The sequence below is a fragment of the Balaenoptera musculus genome, chromosome 1 (assembly GCF_009873245.2).
Source record: "Balaenoptera musculus isolate JJ_BM4_2016_0621 chromosome 1, mBalMus1.pri.v3, whole genome shotgun sequence".
Taxonomy (NCBI): Eukaryota; Metazoa; Chordata; class Mammalia; order Artiodactyla; family Balaenopteridae; genus Balaenoptera; species Balaenoptera musculus.
Window position 1 is genome coordinate 184,903,189 of NC_045785.1, and position 16,582 is coordinate 184,919,770.

The following is a 16,582-nucleotide window of genomic DNA, read 5'->3' on the forward strand; positions in this document are numbered from 1 at the left end:
CGGGTCGGGCAGGAGGCGGGGCCTGTAGGGGCGGGGCCCGACTGGGCGGGGCCCGGTAGGGGCGAAGTCACTCCGCGCCCCACCTCTTTCCCCCGGACTGGGCTCCCAGGTACTCCTACAAGGAGGGCCTGCAGCTCCAGATCCTCCTCCGCAGACTTCTGTCCCTGCTACTTAGACCGCTTAGCCTCGAACAGGGAGAGAGTCCTGTCAAACGTAGAACCACACCAAGCTGGAACTGGAAATCTCCAAGTCTGCAAATTGCTTAGCAGGGAGGAATCTGGCGTTCAGAGAGAGACAGGCTCAAAGTAGAGCAGGAGGGCCTGAAACTGATCATTGTGTAGTCACGTTAGTTCTTCAAAAGGCAGACTTTCAACCAGAGGATTCACAGCCTGGCCAAGTCTCCTCAGGAATGACAGTGGCATCTTCATTTCCTGCTTCCGTGACTGGTTTTGCTCACATGGCCAGGCCCTCACGCCTTCAGGCTCATTCAGGAGCTCCTTTTGGGTCCAGATCAAGCTTCTCATTTGGATCTGGGTTCTCCAGCCCCCGGGGCCAAAGACCTGGCTTTGGGGGCAGACTGGACTGAATCAGAACCTGGACGACTTCCTCAACTTCTTTCTGACTCCTGTCTACAGATAGGTAAGTGCTATAAGACATGTAATGTGCTTAGCATGTGGCCTGTCATAGAACAAAACACTCAACAGATATCAGCTGCTACAGTGACTCTCTGCAGACAGTGCTGATGCTCGGTTAGAGATTCGAGCTGAGCCCTGCTGGCAGCAGAGGCAGGGGACAGGAGGCGACAGTAACAGATGCTGAGGGCCAGGAGCCACACATCGGCCGAGATGCCCATTCCCTCTCATACCCAGTTCCCAGCCGGGTTGACGTTTGCTCTTGATTTCTCCTGAGGCCTCTCTCCCTAGCCTGTAGATGCCCATCTTCTCCTCACTGTGCATTCACATGGTCTTCGCTGTGTGTGTCTGAGTTGGCAACCTTTTTCTGTTTGGGTCAGATGGTAAATATTTTGGTGGCATACGGTCTGTGTAGCAATTATTCTGCTTTGCTGTTGTAGCATGAAAGCAGCCATAGATAATACGTAAATGAATAAAAGTAACTACGTTCTAATAAAATTTTACTTACGAAAACAGGTAGTAGATCCTCATCCAGGATTGCCAAAATCCCTCAAATAAGCTGATACGCAGCCCCTTACAGACCCACAGAAAAGTACTCGGAGACTGTTCTGGGAGGCCGTCCAGACTCTCCAGTCTGGATTTGGACACAGAGAGACACCCCCAAGTGACCCAAAGGACACTGCTCAGGTGACGAGCACTGACCTCCCGCCTGCCCACCAGAGAAGTCACCTGATTCCTGCCCAGGCCTGCATGGGGCCCCATCCGCCACCATCCAGCCACGTTCCAGGCCAGCTCAGAATGGTCTTCACCAGACTGGACAATGCGTGGTGAAGCTCCAGGCACAGAAGAGCCTCCTAATTCCAGCCTCCTGAGACAACCACCCTTCTCTGTCATGTATACATCTAAGAAAGATAAAAATTCCCATGTTCCATGCATTTTGTGTTGACCAGTAAAATGAACGCAAAGTCTTAGGGTGAGGTTTCCATTTAAAAATTCCAATAAGGGCTTTTTCAGCTGACAAAAACCTGTTTTGCATTGGCCTGGTAATTCTTCTTTACCTTGTTATTTTGCTATGGCTCTCAGTCAGATGCTATGTATATTTTGTTCAGCTGTTCTAGTTGTCTTCACTAAGAAGTTTCAAATCACCTAGATTGCTATTATAAAAACCTTTTATATACGACTTGAAAAGATCTTCAAGACACAACCATTAAATGAAAATACTCAGGCTTCAATACAGTAGATTCACTACAAAATTATTAGTTAATGCAAAAAAAAACTACACATTTCTATTCAGTGTAATTACAAATAAAGAAACTACAGAAGATTCTGTTACTGGTGGTTTGTCTGACTATGAACACTATAAAAACTCTCCTGATTAAAACAACTAAATATGTGACTCTGAAGGACATTGATTGTCTCTGTGTCCCATTGATTTTTCTCTTAGGTGACTTTCTGCTCGGCTTCTCCTTTGAGCAAAGTGACTGGAGGGAGAAACTTCCACAGTAGGTAAGACTTGGGTTTTGGCCTCAAATAATGTGGAGGTGACTGTTAGTTTTGCCTCTTTTAGGAATTTATATAAATGGGATCGTACAGTATGTGGTCTTTTGTATCTAGCTTCTTTTTTGCGTTATGTTTGTGAGATTTATCCGTATTGTTGTGATAGTAGTTTATTCATTTTCATTGCTGAGTAGTGTTCCGTTGTATGATTAGATCAAATTTATTTACCCGGTCTACTACTGACGTTCGTTTGGGTTGCCTCCAATTTGTGACCGTTACAAATAATGCTCCTGTATACATTGTCATACATGTCTCCTGGGGCACAGGTACTTGGATGAGTGTTTACCTAGGAATGGGATTACCCCATCGTCAGGTGCACGATATTTGATTCAATGGATTCTGCAAACAGTTTCCTAAAGTGATTGGACCGATTTGCACTTCCACCAGTAGTGATGAGAAGTCTTGCTTTTCTACATCAGAAGTTCACAAATATTTTCTGTAAAGGGCCAGACAGTAAATAGTCTAGATTTTGTGAACTATACAGCCTCTGTCACTGCTATTCAACTCTGGCCTTGCAGCATGAAAGTGGTCCTAGACAATGTATAGACAGGTGATCATGGCTGTGCTCTGATACAGCTGTGTTTGCAAAGCAGTCGGTGGGCTGTGTTTGGTCCATGGGCCATAGTTTACCAATCCTTGTTCTCTGATACATCCTTTCCAATATGCGGTGCTTCAGTCTTTTTAATTTTAGCCATTTTAATTTTTATTTGCAGTTCCCTGAGGAGAAATGAGATGAGCTCCTTTTGAAACACTTCCTCTTTTGCAGAGTTCCTTGTTGAAGTTTTTGGCCCACTGGGTTGCCTGTCTTTTTCTCATTCATCTGTACTAGTTCTTTATACATTTCTGGGTGGACATTCTTTGTTCCATGTACTACAATACTCCTCCCACTGCGTGGCTTGCCATTTCTTTCTCTTCATGATGTTTCTTCATATGACATTAAATTCGGCCTATATTGAAGATTTCTTTCCTTATATTTTCATTGTTTTTTGTTTCTTCTAGTTTACTAAATTCTTATGATGGATGCTTACCTTTTTAATTTTCAGTCTTGTTTATTTTATAATTTATAGTCTCACTTATTTTCACTTAAGGCTATAAATTTCCTTCAAGAACAGGATTAACTGCATGACCCAACTTTTCCTATTAGTAATTCCATTATGGTTCAGTTCTAAATATTTTCTAACCTCCATTGTGATTTTTCTTTAGCTTATGAATTATTTAGAAATATGTGTGTATGCCAAAAAATATGGGTTTAAAAATCTTTCTTTTTATCATTAATTTAGAAACCAGGTAGGTTAGAAGCTAACTGTATTGTTGTCAGTGAACTTGGGGTGCCACTTCAATTCTTCGGGACTTGTTGAGATGCTGCCCGGTCAATTTTCATGTATGTTCCATGTATGCCTTTAAAAAAATTATAAAGGATGCAATGTTCTATATGTGCCCATTGGGTCAAGCTGGATGATTGTATTCCAACCTTACTAATTTTGTTTTTTGGCTGGGGAGAGTATTTGTGAATTTAGCAATTTCTCCTTGGGTGTTTTGTTAATACTAATTTTGTCTCCTTGAGGTAAAGTCTACAGTTAAATACATTGTTTTAGCTCCCTCATCAGGTTCATCTTTCATCAAACAACCCCTAAGATATGTCTTGATCTTCTTTATCTCTGGTGATGCTTCTTTTTCTTTTCCCCTTAACGTCTGTCTTGTCGGATATCGTTTATTTTAGTTGTATTAGCCAGGTATATCTTTTTTCCATGCTGTTTCTTCCAGCTTTTCTGTTATTAGGTTTCAGGTAAGCCTCTTATAAATAGGAAAAGCTGTATATTTTTTTAAATTAAGACAATCTTTTTTAGCTAATGAGTTTGGTTCAGTTTCATCTGTCAGGTAATATTTATAGTTATGAATTTATGCTATTACATCAAGTATCTTCTACTTTTCTTTTTTCTCCCTCTCTTATTGCCTTTTAGGAGACCTGGTTGAGTTTTTCTTTTCTTTCTCATTACTTTTTTTTTTTTTTTCTCTCCCTCTCTCTGGTTTTGGCAGGAAACACTATTTCTAGCCTTTGGAGTTATCCTAGAAATTTAACGTGAATATTTTTACCTAATATTTGAAGTTAATCCAATAATGATTTTTTTTTTCTTCTGGTTCTCACTATGGTGTCTTATTTCCTTGTGTGTTTTGCGATTTTTTTTTGTTTTTACTATGAGTTTCTATTCTTTAGAACTTTGTGAGGATTCTTTGAGTCCTAAATTCTTCAAAAGATTTGCATTTGCCTTTTCCAGGCATCTTGGGGGAAATTACCAACTTGAGTGGTGGCCAATTTAAAATATTATCTTGGCTGGAGATTTTTGAGATCACCTCGTAGTGTTGATGCAGGTGGCTGCAAATCTACACAAGGGACGGCTTGTGTTTGGGAATATCAGGGGAGATATTTTCCCCTCTAGTAGATTTTGTTTCTGTCCCGTTTAGTGGTGTGTACTTTTCCCTAGTTCTCTCTGTTGAGTGTGCAGCCCTTGCTGTTGCGGCTTTACGTGGTTGTCTCCCGTATCTTGAAATCCTAGGTTATCCTGACCTTTTCCCGTCCCTTGCACCCCACTCGGCCCAGTGTCCCAGGCACTTGACTAATTCCCTCAGGGCAAAAGCCAGCTTCAGTCCTTATTTACCTATCTGGAGTCCTATTTTTGTTTAATTTTTTGGTCTCTGAGAATTTCTCATATTGTTTTCATTCCAGTGATACACATAACAACGGCTTTTAAGCGTTATGTGTAGCATATTTAGTTGTTTTAATCAGGAGAGTTTTTATAGGGTTCATAGTCAGACAAACCACCAGTAACAGAATCTTCTGTAGTTTCTTTATTTGTAATTACACGGAATAGAAATGTGTAGATTTTTTTTGCATTAACTAATAATTTTGTAGTGAATCTACTGTATTGAAGCCTGAGTGTTTTCATTTAATGGTTGTGTCTTGAAGATCTTTTCAAGTCGTACATAAAAGTGTTTTTATAATAGCAATCTAGGTAATTTGAAACTTCTTAGTGAAGACAACTAGAACAGCTGAACAAAATATACATAGCATCTGACTGAGAGCCATAGCAAAATAACAAGGTAAAGAAGAATTACCAGGCCAATGCAAAACAGGTTTTTGTCAGCTGAAAAAGCCCTTATTGGAATTTTTAAATGGAAACCTCACCCTAAGACTTTGCTTTCATTTTACTGGTCAACACAAAATGCATGGAACATGGGAATTTTTATCTTTCTTAGATGTATACATGGTATCCCATGATGTTATTCTGTTTCTAATGAAATGGGAGAATAAATATCCCAGTGAGAGACAATTAGTTATATTCAAAGATTTTTTTCATAAGTTTAAATTTAGGAAATATTTCAAAACCAAAAAAAAACTACAAACCTCCTCATTTATGTTGTTGTTGTTTTAAAAAAATATTTATTTATTTATTTATTTGGTTGCACCAGGTCTTAGTTGTGGCAGGCAGGCTCCTTAGTTGTGGCACGCATGTGGGATCTAGTTCCCTGATCAGGGATCGAACCCGGGCCCCCTGCATTGGGAGCGTGGAGTCTCATCCACTATGCCACCAGGGAAGTCCCCTCATTTATGTTTTTATTGGGTTCATCAATTTCAATCATCAAATTAGAGAGAATCAGAACCGATATCACATTTAATTTTAATTACTGATTTTTGTGTTATGTCCTTTGTTGATATCATCCATGTTTGGTTCATCTTATTATTCATATTACCTTTAACAGCACTTAACCTTAAGTTTGCATCCGAATATTTGCTGAATAGATACACGAAGGAATATGTAATACCAACTCATTTTTTCAGTGGAAATAGAAGGATTTCTGTTCTAAGTTACATACAGTTTCTTCCCTCAAGAAGGTTATAGCTGCTGGTTTAGCTATTCTTAACTTTTTGAGGCAGATATGGAACATTTCAATGCTCTGATGGAAGCAAAGTATCCTCTCCTTAGAAAAATGCACATATGAATTCATATCAAATTTTGCACACAGTTCTAGGGGATTCACAACTACTTGAAATGTCTATTCCTGAATCCCAGCTAAGCAAACTTTCCTCCAGCAAGGTCTTAACCTTGACACATTGGAGGTTTGGGTCTTCCTGTGGTCTAAATGTGTCCCCACAGAATTCATACATTGAAACCCTAACCCCCTAGTTGATGGTATTAGAAGGTGGAGCCTTTGGGAGGTGATTAGGGCTTGAGGAAGGAGCCCTTGTGAGTGGGATTTCTGCCCTCATAAAAATGAGAGAGCCCTCTCACCCCCTTGTGAGGTACACACGTGAGGGCGCAGCAGAAAGACGGCCATCTATGAACCAGGATGGGAGCTCTCCCCAGACACTGAATCTGCCAGCACCTTGATCTTGGACTCCCAGCCTCCAGAACGGTGAGAAGTAAAGTTCTGTTGTTTACGAGCCACCCAGACTGTGGCATTCTGTTATAAGAGCCCGAACAGACTGACAGGTGTGTCAATGTGAGGCAAAGGCAGTCCCACCTCCACGATCATGGTGCTGTCAAGACTGTGGCAGTTCCAGATAGGGCGGCAGCTCCTTCCTGCAAAGACCCTAGGATGTTATACTTGTGTGTAGATAAAAATCAAGGCAGTTCACAGTGACTCCTTCCCTCTCACTGGCCCTTGGGAGGTGGAAGTGTATTGTCTTGTTTGTGCCCCTCATCAGACTGTGTCCGCTCTCTTAAGCAGCCTACAAAAACCAGAATTAGGGTGACCATACATCTCGGCTTGCCTGGGACCATCCTGGTTCATATCTGTTGTCTAGTGTCGTTTCGAATAGTGCTTCTTTTTGCTCTCACTCTCAAGAGTGTCCCAGTTAGAACAACAAATCACGTGGTCACCCAACTCAGAGTGAGCAGGCCTCCATCAATTTCTAGCTTTATTTCTTGCCAACCACGGAGATTCCATTCCCCAGCCCCGTCCTTCCCGGATTGGCGGTGTGCTGGCTAACTCTCCTCTTCCTCATCCTCGGTGATCCAGGCTTTGATCTGCCTGATGAGGAGCCAGGACTCTTGAGGTGCTAGCACCAGCAGCTGTATGCAACTCAGCTCCTCCACGGAACCTTCCTCATAAGACACCATCTGGTCCAAATGTCCTGCCACCATTGGACCTAGCAGCATGTAGCGAGCACAGCCTTTGAAATCCTCCAAGGGGCCGTAGCCCAGTTCCACTTGCCCTTGCTCCAGCTTGTACTGCCTTTGTTTGCCAGACCCTGTCAGCACCTCTATCCAGATGACTTTCTGTGGCTTCTCCAGGACCACTGTCAGGTGGTTGCCTTTGACAGGACTGAGGGTGGCGAAGCTCTCCTTGTTCAGAGTGTAGGCGTACTGGGGGACATCGTTCAGCACCGTCACCATGTCCGTGCGGACACTGGCGGTGACGTTGTCTCGTTCACCAAAGACCTTTCCCTTCTCTGCAGGAAAGCACGTGTTCTCGAGCACAGAATCATTGCCCATGTGGTAGAAGGCTGAGGAACCGAAACGAACTGGAACGTTCTGGGCCAGGAGAAGACGGAATTCAGAGAGAAGCAAGTGAGTAGGAGTGTCCTTGTGGAAAAGGAGGAAGAAAGAGGTCAAGCGGGGGAGATCGCTGGAGTGGGAAACTTTCCCAGAGAAGCTCAGGCTGGAGAACTCCAGGGTCACCCAAGGCAGCTCTTTCCAGGCTGACAGTGCCCAGTAGACAGTAGAGATAAACCTGGGGACACGGTGAACCCAGTCTTCCAGCATCAGAAAGTTTTCGGAGAGGTTCGCAGCGAAGTGCATGAGGAGGGCGTAGTCCGCCTTCTGCCTGGAGTACGGGGCCTCGCAGGGGGAGGAGTGGCTGGCGTTGTGCAGACCACCCGGGACAGGGGGGCCGCCGAGCCGGCCACGGACCGCGAGCAGCTGCTGGGCCTCAGTGTGCGCTCGGAAGAGGTCGGAGATATTGGCCGCCGTCTGGCTGAGCCATTCAGAGTCAGAGTCGGACAGGGAGGCCAGCACCACGATGCACTCCGGCTCGGGTCCCGAGGACGCCTGGAACAGGGGCCGCAGGGTGTTCCGGAGGCGGCTCCCGTGGGGCTGCTGCGCTGAGGAGACGCCCACCGTCAGCAGCTCTGGGGGGCGGAGGGGCCGTCCGCACTTCGAGAGGGTGGGGCGGCCCCGGCTCTGTCCCCACACGGCTGCCCCTTATGGTCAGCACCCAATACCCGAGACAAGCTCACACGTCCTCTCCCCGGGGCAATTGACCTCTGGACAGAAGCAGGGACGTGGTTTTATCTCATCACTGCCGTGAAAGGCTGTTGGGGGGTCCTTATGAAGGACAAGCCTCCCTCTGAGGGGAGAGGCTGCCAGGTACCAAAGGAGAGTTTGCTGGCCTTGACCTCAGAGTTCTCTCAGTGGCCATGGATCAACCAGACCTGGGCTGGAGGCTCTCCAGGGACCCGGGTAGACCTGGAGCCCAGGGGTCCGCACCATCACCCTCTGCCCCCTCTGTCCAGGCTTCCCCACGCTGCCCCCGCGGGGGTCCTCTCCCAGCCGGTCCCCCTTCCTTGAGGGGCCTGTCCCGCGGGGGCCCTGCCTCAGAGCGCCCTCCCCTTCCACCCACCTTCCTCTCCCTGCTTGGAATATGTACCTCGTCTACCTTCTGCCAGTCTGACCAATGCCTGCCTGCCACTTCTCACTCTTTTCCCGGGGAGGGGCTCCAGCCAGGAATTTGTACTTGGCATGTCAGAGCAAAGGGGAGGTTTTCTGCATGTCCTTGAAGGCCTCCAGACGGTTCTTGATTTCGGAGCCGATTTGCTCCTGGTTGAGCTGCCCCAGTATTTTCTTCTTTTCCTTCTGCTTAGAGGAAGATAAGCATCACCCCTGAGCTTTTTCCTTAGATCCCTGGAGTCAACTGAGGGTCAGGTTCCCCTTTCAGGACAGGCCAGGCAAGCCCCTGGATGCGGTCAACCACTATCCCCCCCTCATCACGGGAACACGCAGGGCTTTCTTAAAGGGGTGCTGGGCCCTGGAGTCAGGGGAGGGGCCCCCAGTTCTGTGCGGAATGCCTGCGGGAAGGTCCCGGGCTTATGTTGAGTGAGGACTTGTCGGCCCGCACCGGGGCCCACATCTCCCTCTACTCCACTCTCGGGCTGGCAGATGTCATCTAACTCGGTGCAGACTGTGCTGGGCTGTGGGACAGACACTGAAGGCAGTGCCTGGCCCAGTCCTCAGCTCTAAAGGCCTTTCTTTCGCCCAGTTCTGACCACACACACATTTCCGAACCACCTTCCCACACCTGCCTTATGCTAAGCTCTGGCTGGTCTGAGAAGGATCCTCTGGTCCCGAGCTTCCATGCCGACTTCATACGCAAACACGTGAAGGGGTCACGGTTGCATCTGATGCCAGAAGGCAAGCACGACCTGCATTTACGTTTTGCAGATGAATTCAGCAAGTTAGCGGAAGACTTCCTACAGTGACAGTGTCCCCGAGGACACGGGACCTGTGAATCCTGAGCCTGGGGCTTGAGCCTGGTGCTGCCTTTGAAACCCGCCTGCGGGTCACCCCCCAGTTCACCTGCCTTCCCAGGCTCCTCGTGCCTCCCCACAAACTGCTCCTAATCCAACAGCAATAATGACATATTATAAGCATCCTCTAGCTTTCATAGCTACAAAAATTTCAGAAATTTCAGAGAAGCGTGGGCTCTAGGACCCGCGTGACCTGTGCTGGGCCGGTGTCCTCCACAGGCAGGTGGTGTATTATACATTGGGGAGGAGTTACTTCGGGGCCCTGAGTGCCTGTCCCTGTGTGAGGACGGGAGGGATGACGACTCCGGCTCTGGAGAGGGACACCCCCGAGCCCCCCACCCGCCCCCCACAGGTGTCCTGGCAGCTCTCTGCCCTCCCTCCCTCCTCGCCTTTACTCAAACCTTATACGTATTTCAAGGCTGGTCCAACATTTATCTTTTCTCTGACCCTCTCCTGATTTTTCAAGAGCTTTCTTCTTAGAACTTCCACAGTGATTTTAGAGTGTTTGCATAACTGGAGAAACTTCCCCCCCACTGAAGGATTGACAAGTGGTCCAAGCTCAGCCTCAGGGACTCACCAACAATAAACTGTACTTAAGATGCTCTTCATTTTTCTCTTGGAGGAAGAAGCTCAGGAGAATCAAGGTCACGGCAACTGTGATGTATTTCCACAGGCAGTGATGCGTGCTGCCGGGGCCCCGAGCAGCTCTGCAGGGACGTGGCAGGTGTGGTGCTGCGTCCTCTGCTCCCACTTCCTTCCCCCCTCCTCCCCGACGCCACTGCCAAACGACTTCCCTAGCCTTTCCCACCGACGTCGACCTCCCCCCTGCGTGTAGCCCCCTCAGGGAAGACAAAGGCCAGGAAGGTTGGTTCTGTTCGGCCTCCACCTTCCTCACCTCCCGTCTGGGCTTCCAGGTGAGACTGGAGCAGCTTCTGTCACTTACCCACTCTTGGAGCAGAGACCCAGCCAGAAGGATGTATCACCAAGAAGAGGAAAGCAAGGGTTCGGTATTAATCAACCTCAGACCTTAAACTCAAGCCAGAGTCTCCACTTGGGTGTTACTGGCCACTAAATTGGGTCTTGTCTGTTGGTTCCCACTTACTTTTGTGTCTGATCCTTCCCAGGATTATGGTTGGCAGATTATGAGGTTATGAATCAAGTCAGAGAAACAAAGGGAAACTAGTTAGTATGTGTCTCTCTCCCACCCTGGACTGGTCAGAAGGACGGAAACCTAAAAATGGCTGGAAATTCCTAATCATGTGACGTCTTGACAGGGTTTAGAGTGTTACCTCCGTTGGAGTTTTTTGTCTAAAATGTGGCTTGAGGGTTTATCAGAGAGCAGGGATTTCTATGAAATCAAGGAGAAAAAACTTTAACGCTGCAGGATGGGGGCCCAGAGGGCTCTTCTGAGGCGGCTGAACCTGGGCATCCTCCCAGGAGACCCTGCTTGACAACCATTGTTCACCTTGAATGGGGGCTGCTCAGCACCCCAGCTTCACAGCAAGCACCTGCTTCTGGGTAGAGGGGGATCACGTTTGAAAGCCAGCTTTCCAGGCTTTCATCTCAAACCCAGAAGTTTGGAAATTAACTGTGAGTTTGAATCAAATGGACGAGGTGGGTATTGAACGACCCCTCCCGTTCCTGGAGGGCTCCCAGCCGGCCCCTCCCTCCTGGGCTGCGGTCACGCCTGGCTGCCTGCGGGGTCTCTAAGTCACCACAAATAGGACTTCAAATCTCCAGTTCTCCCTGGGGCCCAGAACTGCCCAGGTGGCCTCTGAAGTTTCCTTGTCTTCTCCTTCTCTGTCCTTTTTCATTACTAAGAATATATTTTAGCTCTTTCTGCTCTCCCCTCCCCACGCTAACATGCTTGGCTAGGCACTAGGCAAAATGTAGATTTGGGGAGGGAGACGCAAGAGGGAGGAGATATGGGGAAAAATGTGTACGTATAACTGATTCACTTTGTTATACAGCAGAAACTAACACACCACTGTGAAGCAATTATACGCCAATAAAGATGTTAAAAAAATGTAGATTTGGCCTTTTACTGAGAAAAGAAGATAATGAGATGACATCATCTCGATGTATCAATATTTAGTTTTGTTTAAGGTGTTCAGAATAATAACTTTACTTACATATATTGCAAAATGATTACCACCATAAGTTAACATTCATCTCCTCATATAGATACCAAAAAAAAAAGGAAAAGAAAATTTCCTTGTGATGAGAAGTTTAAAAAAAAAATTATTTATTTATTTTTATTTATTTGGCTGCGCCGGGTCTTAGTTGTGGCACGCGGGATCTTTCAGTTGCAGCGTGCGGGCTCTGAGTTGCGGCATGCGTGATCTAGGGAAAGAAGCCAGGTCCCCTGCATTGGGAGCGTGGAGTCTTAGCCACTGGACCACCCGGGAAGTCCCGTGATGAGAATTTTTAAGATTTACTCTCTCAGTAACTTTCAAATATACTATACAGAGAGTTTACTACAGTCCCCACGCTGTACATCACACCCCCAGGACTTATTTATCTTATAGCTGGAAGTTTGTACCTTTTGATCACCTTCCTCCAATCCGTTCTCCCTCCCCCACCGCCTCTGGTAACCACAAGTCTGATCGCTTCTGTGACTGTTATTTATTTATTTCTAGATTTCACACACATGTGAGATCGTACAGAATTTGTTTTTCTCTGCCTATTTCATTTAATATAGTGCCCTCAAGGTGCCCTCTGTCCTTGTCACAAATGGCAGGATTTCCTTCTTTTTATGGCCAAATAGTATTCCATTGTACGTATGTATGTATGTATCTATCTATTTATCTATTTCTTTATCACATTTTCTTTATCCATAATAGTGTTGTTTTGACAAGGCCATCTACCTAAAAACTGTAGCCTTCTAACAGGGCATAACTTTTTTTTTGATTTATTTTATTTATTTATGGCTGTGTTGGGTTTTCGCCTCTGTGCGAGGGCTTTCTCTAGTTGTGGCAAGCGGGGGCCACTCTTCATTGTGGTGCGCGGGCCTCTTACTATCGCGGCCTCTCTTGTTGCGGGGCGCAGGCTCAGCAATTGTGGCTCATGGGTCCAGTTGCTCCGCGGCATGTGGGATCTTCCCAGACCAGGGCTCGAACCCACGTCCCCTGCATCGGCAGGCAGACTCCCAACCACTGCGCCACCAGGGAAGCCCAGGGCATAACTTTTTGAACTAAAAACTTTTCTCCTCCCCCTCTCTTCCCCACTTTGAATCTTCTTCCAATTTTTGCTCTTTTTCCCCCTCCCTCTTTCTCCTCTGGGAACCAAAAAACAAAAAATCAAACAAACAAAAACTATTCAAAGTTTTGTATTGAAGTTAGGATGGTTAGAGAAGATCTAAAACATTTTTTTTGAACTAACAGTTATGTGTAACCTTGATGTACAATTTATTATTTTTTCTTTTTATGGTCAGTGATTTTTAAAATCCTGTTTAAGAAATATTGTATACTACAGGGTTGCAAAGATATTCTCTTATGTTTCTTTCTAGAAGCTTTACAATTTTGGTTTCTCCCCCCAGCTTTATTGAGGTACAGCTGACAAATAAAAATTATATATATTTTAAGTGTACAACTTGATATTTTGATGCACATTTACATCGTGAAATAATCACCACCATCTACATAGCATACCCATCGCCTCTCATGGTTACCATTTCCTTCTTTCCTTCCTTCTCTCTCTCTTCTTTTCTCTTCTCTTCTTTTGTTTTCTTTCTTTTGTTATTAATCTTAAGACCCTTAAGATCTACCCTCTTAGCAAATTTCATGTATAAAATACAGCATTGTTAACTATATTCACATTGCTGCACATTAGATCTCCAAAGCTTATGAATCTTCGCATCCTTTGATAAGATCTCCGCACTTCTCCCGTCCCCCGGCCCCTGGCAACCAACATTCTACTCTTTGCCTCTCTGAGGTTCGTTATTTTAGATTTTACGTATAAATGAGATCATGCAATGTTTGTCTTTCTGTGTCTGGCTTATTTCACTTAGCATAATGTCCTCCCAGTTCATCCATGTTGTCACAAATGGCAGGATTTCCACCTTTTTAAAGGCTGCACAATACTTCACTGTATATCTTTATACACCACATCTTCTTTATCCATTCCTCTGTCAATGGACATTTAGGTTGTTTCCTGCCTTGGCATTGTGAAGAGTGCTGCTATGAACATGGGAGTGCAGATGTATTTTGGATAACCTGATTCCAATTCCTTTGGATATATAAGTACCAAGAAGTGGGATTGCTGGATCAGAAGTTAGTTCTATTTTTAATTTTTTGAGCAACTCCCATAATAGCTAATAGCTAATTTATGTTCCCACTAACCGTGTACAAGCGTTCACTCTTCCCCACATCCTCACCAACGCTTATCTTTAAAAAAAAAAAAATTTAGTGAAAGCAATTCTAACAGAAGTGAGGTGATATCTCATTGTGGTTTTGGTTTGAATTTCCCTGATGGTTGGTGACGTTGAGTATCTTGTCATGTACCTGTTGGTCGCTTGTATGTCTTCTTTTGAGAAATGTCTATTAAGGTCCTTTGTCCATTTTTAATTGGGTTATTTTTTTCTGCTATGGGTTTCAATGAGTCCCTTATATATTTTGGATATTAACCCCTTATCAGATAAATATCTTGCAAATAAACATGTTCTCCTATTCAGTAGGCTGCCTTTTCATTTTGTTGATGGTTTCCTTCACTGTGAAGAATATAGTGTTAGTTTTTACCTTTAGGTCTGCATTCATCTCAAATTCATATTTGCGTATGGAGTGAGGTAGAGGTTGAGGTTCATTTTTTTTGCACTGATATCCAGTTGTTTCAGCACCATTTTTGGAAAACAGCTTCCCTTGCCTTCTGAATTACCTTGGCATCTTGTCAAAATCCAGTAATGTGTAAGCCTGAGGCTATTTTTACTCTATGTAGTTCCACCGATCTATCTATCTGTACTACGCTGTGAATAGTATCACATCGTCTCCCCTCCCCCCAGCTCTGAGGTCATAATGATGGTCTCCTGTGTGTTCTTCTTGAAGTTATGCAGGATGGAGTTTTCAGTATGAACGTGTGTTGCGGTTTCAGTCATGCTAGCTTTCTCATGTGGATGACCACACATCCTGGTGCTGTTTACTCTCCCCAGGCATTTGCAGCACCATCTCTATGATAAATCAGGTTTCTCTACATCCTTATTTCTCGGGGATGGTTTTCTAACCTTGTGCCTAAACCATGCCATTTTGATTAGAATAATTTATTATTTTCTTTTAGTTTTAAAGTCAGCTCTATTGACATATAACTTACAAACTATTTTTAGCATACAGTTCATTGAATTTTAACAAATGTGTACAGTTAAGGAACCACCGTGACCATCCTCAAGATATAGAGCAGTCCTGTCCCCCTGGAAAGCTGCTTTGTGGTCCTTTATTGTCAATCTCTGTCCTCCCCTGTTCCCCCCACCCCCAGTCCCAGAAAACCACTGATAAGGTTTCTATCAGTATAGTTTGCCTTTTCTACAATTTATTTATGTTTATCTCTTTATGACTTCTGATGAACATTTGAGTTGTTTCAGCTTTTGGCTACAATGAATAAAGCTGCTCTAAAAATTCATGGGCAAGTTTTTGGGTAAGTAAGAGTGGGACGGCTGGTTTGTGTGGTAGGTACAGATTTAATTTTGTAAGAAACGGCCAGGCTGTTTTGCAGACTGGCTGCACCACTTTGCATTCCCACCAGCAACGCTCATCCACATATTTGGCAACACTTGGTATTTCAGTCCTTCAGTTTTAACCATTCTAGCAGGTGTGTGCTGGTATCTCACTGTGGATTTTTCCCGTTTGTAAATTAAGATATAATTTACACATGGTAAAATCACTTTTAGAGTTCTGTAACTTTTTTTTTAATTTTTAAATTAAATTTAATTTTTTTTATACAGCAGGTTCTTATTAGTCATCAATTTTATACACATCAGTGTATACATGTCAATCCCAATCTCCCAATTCATCCCACCACCACACCCACCGCCCCGCGGCTTTCCCCCCTTGGTGTCCATACGTTTGTTCTCTACATCTGTGTCTCAACCTCTGCCCTGCAAACTGGCTCATCTGTACCATTTTTCTAGGTTCCACATATATGCATTAATATACGATATTTGTTTTTCTCTTTCTGACTTACTTCTCTCTGTATGACAGTCTCTAGATCTATCCACGTCTCAACAAATGACCCAAATTCGTTCCTTTTTATGGCTGAGTAATACTCCATTGTATATATGTACCACAACTTTTTTTTTTAATTTTTTCACACACACACACTGTATTTTATTTTTACAAGAGATAAATAGACTGACACCAAGCATTGTACATGGATGACCACAACAAAAGCAACAATGATTGTAATTACCAAACATGAAACACACTCATACTATGTCATAATATTGACATTCAGTCCAGTAATCCTCCACTGTAACAGCTCCTTTACTTTGCAGTGAAAATTTATTTGTATATTCTTTGCCTCTGAGTCCTTGTTGGATTTTTTTTTTAATTCAGACAGAAAGTCACAAAAATTATACTCATCCTCATCAGTTCACTCAGTCCCATGTAATTAATTTTTTTTCATCTTGATCTTTTGTTAGCACTTTTTTGAGTTCATCAGTTTTTCATTAGAGTTCTGAAAATGCTTATTCATTCAGTTAAGCAGTACAGTCAGTTACCAGAAACCTGTACTTGTCAGAGTCTTTTCCATGAATTTCTTAAAGATGAAACCCTTTTACAGGAGCATATTTGCAAAAGCATCAGAGTACACCCAGAACTGTCTGTAAATGACAAAAGACTTAAAAATGACCACAGTTAAAAATTTGATGAAAGTTCATAACAAG

The 16,582-nt window shown here is 44.4% G+C and overlaps 1 protein-coding gene and 1 long non-coding RNA gene across 4 annotated transcripts; one reads left to right on the forward strand and one right to left on the reverse strand.

Moving 5' to 3' along the window:
- The first annotated feature begins 66 nt into the window (after window positions 1-66).
- On the forward strand, window positions 67-11,732 carry LOC118904939. 3 transcript variants are annotated; one of them, XR_005022135.1, is made up of 5 exons: window positions 68-639; window positions 2,077-2,138; window positions 7,648-7,759; window positions 10,337-10,438; window positions 10,629-11,136. It is a non-coding gene; the product is annotated as an uncharacterized LOC118904939 (long non-coding RNA). The 3 variants fall into 3 exon arrangements; XR_005022134.1 differs by having other exon boundaries at window positions 67-639; window positions 2,077-2,134; window positions 10,337-11,136; XR_005022133.1 differs by having other exon boundaries at window positions 10,337-11,732.
- LOC118904927 (alpha-1,3-mannosyl-glycoprotein 4-beta-N-acetylglucosaminyltransferase-like protein MGAT4E) lies at window positions 6,851-11,143 on the reverse strand. The gene is given in 4 exon segments (XM_036871062.1): window positions 6,851-8,319; window positions 8,887-9,043; window positions 10,292-10,421; window positions 11,136-11,143. Coding segments are annotated over 4 exon segments (1,440 nt in total). The 3' UTR covers window positions 6,851-7,174.
- Window positions 11,733-16,582: the final 4,850 nt, after the last annotated feature.